Raw genomic sequence first — 8,834 nt, 5'->3', positions numbered from 1 at the left:
GGTCTGGTCTGGTCTTACTTTTCTTCCCACTGACATGCACACACAAACTAACTGACATATTTTTTCTCTTCTTCATAGGCTCACCTTGAGTCCGTCTGTAATCCCACTATCAGCCCTTTTTGGAGCTGGGCATGGGGGTAAAACTCTTATTCTGGTCTGGTCTGGAGAAGGGAATTTTTTCCCCCTGCATATTCTGAGGGAAAATGGACTACTTACTGACATCACAAGCAGAATGCGGAGACCTTCGAGGATGTGCTGGTTCGAACTCCACCGTTGCCACGGTGGTTGTAGGCCGAAGTTGGTTTCCTATGGTTCCTAACACCGAGACGCGAATGCGACCCGATCTCCCCGTTAAAAAGTCTTGCCACAGACAGCAGCAGGCCAACAACGGTAGTTATTCAATCATCTCACTTCGCTCATAGTTAGAAAAACTGATGTCGGATGGCATCAATACACAAAAGCAAACTTAACGTCAGGTTTGCTCCACGCACATTCCAAGTGCACCAGTTCGTTAGAAGTTCCACAGAGGAGTATGGACGAGCTGCATGTATGGTTCAGTAGTGATAATTGGATGAAATCATGAATCAACCGTGAAATAATTAATTGGAAATTCTAATCAATTGCAGCAGTTTACCAAAAGGCCAAGGGGTCTACCAAACTTGCCAAGGAGGCGACAACATTAAAAGACTTGGTTGTTCTACTTTGGCCGAGGTGTCACACGGTCATGCCCGCAATATCTTGAAAGACTTAATACTTCCTCTTTGGCAAGCTGATTGGAACAAGAACTCAGCGAAAGACGCCTACAAGATACATGTAGTATGTATGGCCGCGAATAAAAACGATCGATCTTTTTAACTGAGCATGGTCCGTTCCCGACATACCTGCAACGCTTTGAACGATCATCTCACAATGCTTATTGTAAGTGTGGTGCTATTCATTTTGATCAGATGACGGCATTCAAGAGAAGAATACTGGAAAGTCCGACGAACTTCTCGCGCATTCAAAATTTTGATTCAATTTTGAGGCAGTCTGATGGTAAAAGTGCCTACAGGGCTTATAGTGAAATACACTGCTCAAAACAATTAGGGGAGCACATGGTTTTAACAAAATTACGCAAAGATGCATACCGATAAGTAACATAAAATGAATCATCCGTAATTTAAAGCCTAGCAGGAAAGGGAAGAAGAAAACTTCATATGAAAATCAAAGTTCATGACGTTAAAAAGGAGATAAGGGCAGAAATCGGGATGTTGCAGAAACGTCTGTTTTACTGCCGTAACTGTGAAATTCGATTGCGCAGTATTGTTTTTTTTTGAGACAAGGTGACTCGAGGATGTTTCAACAACGTGATTTACCGGAATCCATGGCATGGCGTGTTATAGGCAGACTGGAATCCGGGCAAACACAACGTAGTGTCGCGGACGCTGTTGGAGTCGCCAGAAGTGTTGTTGCAAGGCTGTGGAATCGATTCCAAGAAACAGGAAATGTTAGACGTCGACCAGGGCAAGGTCGGCCACGCGCCACTACAGCAACTGATGACCGGTATGTACGGTTAACAGCCCGTCGAAACAGAACAGAGAATGCTACGCAGCTGCAAAGACGGTTGCTCTTGGCAACAGGACGAAGGGTGTCCATCCAAACAGTACGTAATCGGCTTCATGAGGGAGGGCTTTATGCACGTAGGCCAATTGTCTGCATTCCGTTGACCCCACGCCACCGTGCGGCCCGAAGAAGATGGGCTGCTGAACATCGAGATTGGGAGCAACATGATTGGAGCCAAGTGCTGTTTACAGACGAGTCCCGATTCAGTCTGGAGTGTGACACCCGACGTGTTCTGGTATGGAGGGACAGGGGCACTCGAAATAACCCCGCATTCGTTCGTGAAAGGTCGCAATACGGACGAGCTGGTCGGATGGTATGGGGTGGAATCAGCATAGGCCTGCATATCATTCGGAATGGCACTTTGACGGCCCGAAGGTATGCAGACGAGATACTGCGACCTCATGTCATCCTTTACGCTGGAGCCATTGGAGATTCCTTTGTTTTCCAGGATGATAATGCCCGACCGCATAGAGCTCGTCTGGTGGAGAACATGCTTGAAGCTGAAACAATACAGCGTATGGAATGGCCAGCGTGCTCTCCTGACCTGAATCCCCGGACGACGCATTGCTGCGCGACCAAGGCCGCCTGTTACTGTCCGAGACTTGCAGATTGCACTTCTTGAGGAGTGGAACAGTATTCCCCAAAGTCTGATCGATAACCTCATCGCATCCATGGCAAACAGGTGTGCAGCAGTCTTAGCTGTTCGAGGAGACCACACGCCCTATTAAAACTCATGCATCATGTCTAAACAGTACTTTTTTTTATCGTTTACATGTAACCAAATTGTTGCCCTAAATCATCTTTTCATGTTTTTTCCATATTTTCAAAGAATTAAAGCTTAATTCCAAATTTTTTACGTCTTTTTTCTGTATTGCGTATTGATACGCGTGTACTATCCATTGTATGCCAATACGTGGCTGTCTCGCACAGGGGTTTTCTTCACTTTTTTGCTTGCTCCCCTACTTGTTTTGAGCAGTGTATGAGGCTATGGGGCACGATAATTCAATTTCGTCAGTGAGTTTTACTAGATTGGCGAGCATTAATTGGAAATGGTGCTGGGGGGTAATTATCTGGAAATCGCAATTTTCGGACTTTGATGAACGCCGACGATACGTAGATAATGTGTGGATGCAAATACAATTAAAACCACAAAATTCTATTAAAAAACTTTATTAATAAATAAATTAATCGACACGCACACAAAGAAAATACACCTTTCAGAAAAAAAAAAATCACTGAGAGAAGTCGGAAAATGAAGTATTTACAAGCGACCATCACACCAACTAGTATTCGTTGTTTTCCAATATAATGATATAATAAAGCTAATAAAATAACATTGTCTTCTTCCTTTATAATTTCCTTAGTATCGGGCACCTGACCAGCAGCACCACCCATTTCCACATTGATTTGGATTTTGATTTGTTGGCTGAATACGAGGTAATCGGTATTATCGAGTGAAACAATTTTTCATGGTACTTATATCAATTTTTTTGATCAATAATTAATATCGGCCATGACTAGGTGTAGATAGGTCAACACATCAGAGGCCACGTCACCCCCCACCTCATGTGGGGGAAATGATGCCAATAGGAAAAGGCCGGGGGAACATTTCGACAGTTTGGCCTCTTCCAATAGGGCTATTTCAATGATACTTCGGGCTAATTAATTTTAGAAATATTTCATTAGTTTTGAATTCTTATATTATTCTGGAATTATTTTTCTTTACACATTGATATTGATTCTGGCATTATGCCAATTATGATATAGGTTGAGTTATCGAGCTTCCAATGTAATTGACACGAAAGAAACCTTAATTAGCAAAAACAAAACGAGCGATTCATATCATTACGAAATTAAATGGAAATATTTTTAGGATTTCATACATTACCAGTGATGGTAACTCGTGGGAAATTTCCCATATTCGTGGGGGAAAATTGGCCAAAATTGGCCCACATGGGGAATTTCTCGGCGTTTGTGGGAAAATTTGAGAGTTCAGCAAACAAAATGAATTTTTGTTGAAAAAAATATATATAAATGCGAAACGATATTTGCTTTTCCTTGTGTAAAAAATACTTGATTACATAGTTCCACCGATAGATGGCAGCCCAATTTTCGGAATGTGTTGGGGGAAAAATTTAGTCAAAAGGGAAATTTTGCTTGACGAGGTTACCATCACTGGGATTGACATTATCATCAAAATAATATGGTTTTGAAATTACCTCCGGATTTAGGATCGATCAAACGTTAACGAAATAAGTACTGGTACACACATTGCACTTGAACGCTCCAAAAATGTCGACACTGATCCCCCCATTTGTCGAAGGAAAAAAAGAAGCAAAACCTACCAACCAAAATCCCAATGTAAAAAGGAGGAAAATGAAAAAAAAAAGAGACAGTCTACACATCAAAACACGCACGCACACGTGTGCACACTGACTCCAAAACGGACTCATGAGTAATAAATAAATTATAAATTAATAAATAACATACATATAAACGTGGACATACACGTAAAAAAAATGGACACACGTGTGGGTGTCCGATAACACTAAAAGGAAAAACTACTGGGAAAACAAATGTCGCGCGCTGCCTGTGTCGTAACTAGCTTCAATGACTCTTATAACGAGTCTCACGGTGGACACAACTGTATAGTCCTGTGCAGATACCTGTATGTGTGTGTGCGACGCTATAGCTGCTTGTTCGGGGAGATGTACCGTTGCTGCACGTTGCTCGTCCGTCGTCCTCCTCGTGAAAAGTCCATTCTCATTAGAAAACTTGTCGTTTCGCCCTCCTTTTATCTAAATTCTTTGGCGACCCTTTTATGCGCCACAAAGTACGCCACTGTGCAGATGTAGAAAACTAACAGCAGGGCGCTTGTGACGCTCAGGGCCATTAGAGACGTCTTCGATGCGCAGGTGTCGACTCTCAGTGATGGTTCTTTGATTCCGGTGGGCTCTGTAGATAATGAAGGGGGAAAAATCAGTTTTGTGACCAATATAATTATCTATTCAGTACATACATTGTTTTTTTAAATGTATAATTAATTATCTTTACGTGGGGGGGGGGAGGGGATAATAAAGGAAATGTCCCAGGGCCTCAAGGTAAGCAAATGAGATGCACACTGGTGTTCAAAATGAAGAGAATTTTCACTTTGGGTCGATTATCTCCAGAAATTCTGGAGAAATTTCAATGAAATTTGGCATGTGCACACAGGGCCGCAACTAGGGGGGAGCAGGCGGGTCTCGTGCCCCGGGCGCTGGACCCAAGGAGGCGCAAATTTCATTCTGACACCTCTCCTTCAACATTACAGGGGGGGGGGCGTCAAAATGCGCGTTTGCCCAGAACCTCCAAGAGATAGAAAGCCTCCGCACTCAGCTTGTGACGTCAGTAAGCAGTCCATTTTCCCTCAGAATATTCAGGGGGAAAAAATTCCCTGCTCCTATGCCCCACATCCAATCACTACGCGGTATTTGTGAGCCAATCAGGAAGATTCTACGCCAAAATAAGAAGAAACGAAATAGGATGCTGTGTTTCAAAATGTGGCAAACTTTCTAAGGTAGTCTCTGAATGACGTTTATGGTAAACAGAGCAGAGGCCTTCTATCTCTAGGAGGTGATGGTTTGCCCCGGGTGACCGAGCATCTAGTTGCGGTCCTGTGTGCACATAGGTTGATATAATACAAACAAAATAAGCATGTTATCGTACACGTGCTTGGTCATTCGTAAGACGCATCAGTGTCTGACGGTCAACACAGGAAGAACTTATGATATCAAACAAAAGAAAAAGAGTTAGAAAGAGGGATGGTCCCTGTTATACTGTATATGCAGGGTCTCACGACGTGAATTCGTACTGGAAATCAGGCTGTTTAGGAATCTCAGTGGTAGTTAGATCCCCCCCCCCACTCCTCCAGCAACGCTGTTTTCGGGTCCTGGATGGTTCTGGGAGTGTGGGGGGGGGGGGACGATGAGCTGCGATTGCCCTCCCAAGAACGTCCCAAGCATGCTCAATAGGGTTTAGGTCTGGAGGTATGGCTGGCCACTCCATCCTCGGTGAACATCTTCACTTTCCAGGAATTCGTCGACCATACCATACATTACGCGCGTTGCCGTCCATTAAAATGAAATCAACGCCAACTACACCCACGGTAAAGGCAAACATAGGGCTCCAAGCTGTCATCCCCTAAACCTGACAGCACTCACAGATACTCTGGTAAAAGGTATGGAAGTCTGTGTGCCCATCCAACTAGTGGCGTATTTACAGGACTGTGGGAAGTGGGGGAGGGGGGGGACTTAGCAGGATATATTCTGGAGCGACAGGTTCGGATCGGCGGAAAAGTTTAGGAAATTAGCAGTGCCGTCATAATGCATGGGCACACCCGGGCACGGCCCGGGGGCGTCACGAGTAGAGGGGGTCTCATGAAAATGAGATCTGATTAAAATTTACTAGAATTTACCAGGTACGGCATCAGAAAAGCCACTTGGCCCGGGGAGTCCACGATGCTTTTAAGACCGCCCTGGAAATTAGTGTGGTTGAGAAAATTAGTGGAATTGCGGGAATGGTGACAAAATATGTTTCGCTCACAGGCGGTAAAACCACAAATACTAGGGAGCGAAGGAATAGGTCAGTGAGTGACCAAACAAGTTATCTAGAGCAGGGATTCTTAAAGTATGTGTCATGGCTCCTAGGGACATCAATCACCAACCTTTGCCAGGGGCGTCGTGATGAGCTGTGACCTTATTAATGCGTGCCTATTCAATACCATGAAACAGTTAGACTATTCTGGGGAGCCACGGGTACGTGTACGCCAGGGCAAGGCACAGCCGTGGAAGAAATAGGTTTGGGAACCACTGATCTAGTGAGTTTGTGAGCATGTGAGTGACCAAAAGAGCGACTAGGCTAGCAAGTGATCAGTAGAATGATAAAGAATTTCGAGTTTGAGAGTGATCAAAAGAGTTTGGGAGCTTGTGAGTGACCAACTAGCCACTTGAACCGGAAAAACCAGACACACACTCCCACGTTACTATTCCTATGTAACCTCTAACGTATAGGGAGTGTGCTGGAAAGTAGCCAATCCCCCGAAGGAATCCCAGAGGTGAACCCACCGTCACAACCCCATCGGCTCCCCACGGTTCGCAACTAGTGACCGAGAGAGAGTTTGGTATGAGGATGGTGGGCGATTGTAAGAGTGACCTAGAGCGTGTGCAAACATGTGAGTGAACCAAACAGTGCGCACTCATGCGAATGAATTAAACAGTGTGTACGCATGTGAGTGACCAAAACAGTTCGCAAACGTGATCGACCAGAAGAGCGACCTAGTGAGCAATGGGAAAAGTCCATGAACGGCCAAAGGAGTGACCTAGAGAGCGATTGGCCAAGTCTGTGAACGACCAAAGGAGTGATCCAGAGAGAGTGTGTGTGAGCATGGGAGTGATCAAAAATTGACCTCGAGCAACAACCTTCTATAGCAGAAAGCCTCCGTGCGAAGCTTTGATGTCGCTTAAGTCGTCCATTCCACCTGTAGCCATTGGATATAGCAGTTCGACGTATGCGAAATCTTTAACCTTTTTATGCAGTATATCCAATGATTATAGGTGAAGTGGACGACTTCAGCGACGTCACGAGCTTCGCGAGGGGCTTTCCGCTATACTATAGAATGTGTTGCCTTGAGAGTGTGAGGCATAGGAGTGAAGGACCAGGTCAGTGAACAATCAAAAGATTGAGCAAGAAATTGTGCAAGCATATGAGTTACGAAAAGAGTCACATAGTGACAGATAAGTGGGGGGGAGGGGGTGCTGAGCGTAGGGCGGTAATTTTGTGAAATAAGAATAGGCAAGAGAAAATCTGACTAGAATAGGAGAAGGGTGGCGGCAAAAATTTTGTGTAGCCTACGGGGCCGAAAATAGCTGGGAGCAAAAGCGGTCAGCAATCTTTATGGGGCAGCGTATTTTAGGTGGAACAGAAAAACAACTTTATAGAATTATCGACGTTTACCACATCAAAAAATCCCAGTGACGGCCCTGCCGACGGGAACTTCCGAGGCAGGATATCGCGACTACATATTCTATATAATGGAACAAAGCGCTGCAATCATGTAAATGGCATCAATAGAATGCATACCATTATAGCTGATGGTGTCCTTCATGGAGCTGACGGACTCATCGCCGAAATCGAGCACGAGTATCTCGTGGCTGAGCGTCATCTCGCTGTCCTGCTTCTCGATCGGGTGCGACGATCTCTTCCTCCTGCCGAATGAGCTCATCTTTTCCAGTCCGTGGCCGCATATCACCTAAAAAAAGGGAGCGCAAATGACAAATATACATACAGTACGTCAATAGCATTTCGAAGACCGCGAAATTTCTCGAGCATGAGGTCACGGACTTACCGGTTCGCAAGGACCTATGCAGTACTTGACGTTGCACTGGAATATCACGCCGTATGATTCCGTGAATCGGAATGCCTCGTAACTGCTCTCCAACGCACTTCCAGCCTCGCGGAACCTCGGGAAGATGTTGGCGTCCACCGGGCACCTGTTGGTGATATACATAAATAGTATTATAATTCACTCGTGGCTTACGGTCTTGAAGATGTTTCTATTGGGTGTGATCTAATAAGAAAGGTGACGAGGGCTGTAGATGAAACGTCTTTAAAGAAGACAAATCTATTGATTTGTAAATTGTGCATTAAGCGTGTTGGGAGAGGCGAGTCTTTGATGAAAAAAAGCACCGTGGGGGCTCCCCGGATCACACGGGGGGGGGGGCCCTCAAGTCAGTGAAAGCTTCACTACTTCTGAAATTATTTCCCGAATAAATTATTTATTAAATTACTCATTCTTTATAGAAAAATTAAACCATTAATTTCAATTTCAGTCGACGCTCGATATAACGACCCCCCTCCGTCCCGTCGGAAACGGACGTTATATTGGGAGGATCGTTATATCGAAAGCAAAACACGACGATACATATGATATGAAAACATTTGGCACTTGTACTACCGGTCGTTGTGGAATGCGAATGGTCGTTACAACGAGCGCCGACTGTATTTCATTAATTCTGGAATTATTTCCTCTCATTCATATTGAATCGTTTCTTTCGCTAATCCTGCATTTGTTTCGCTCATTAGTTTTCACTTATTCCTTCATACACTTCCGGAATCATCAATTTGGGGGTGTATCCACATCTCATTGATTTTCACTTATTTCTTTCATGAGTTAGGGACCATTCAAGCATTACGTA

At 44.5% G+C, this 8,834-nt stretch overlaps 1 protein-coding gene across 1 annotated transcript in view; it reads right to left on the bottom strand.

Moving 5' to 3' along the window:
• Positions 1-2,795: 2,795 nt before the first annotated feature.
• tyn (trynity) overlaps positions 2,796-8,834 on the bottom strand; it is a 44,460-nt gene continuing 38,421 nt past the window's right edge. The window contains exons 12-14 of the mRNA XM_089234220.1: positions 7,985-8,129; positions 7,720-7,888; positions 2,796-4,557 (exon numbers count right to left, since the gene is read on the bottom strand). Of these exons, the coding sequence (XP_089090346.1) occupies positions 4,397-4,557; positions 7,720-7,888; positions 7,985-8,129 (475 nt within the window). The 3' untranslated portion in view covers positions 2,796-4,396. The remainder of the gene's footprint in view (positions 4,558-7,719; positions 7,889-7,984; positions 8,130-8,834) is intronic.

The sequence above is a fragment of the Pholcus phalangioides genome, unplaced genomic scaffold (assembly GCF_987345545.1).
Source record: "Pholcus phalangioides strain wild (caught in Gottingen) unplaced genomic scaffold, Ppha-v1.0 ptg000008l_1, whole genome shotgun sequence".
NCBI classification, from domain to species: domain Eukaryota; kingdom Metazoa; phylum Arthropoda; class Arachnida; order Araneae; family Pholcidae; genus Pholcus; species Pholcus phalangioides.
The sequence above is the reverse complement of the archived record's forward strand: the minus strand, read 5'-3'. Positions and strand labels throughout refer to the sequence as shown.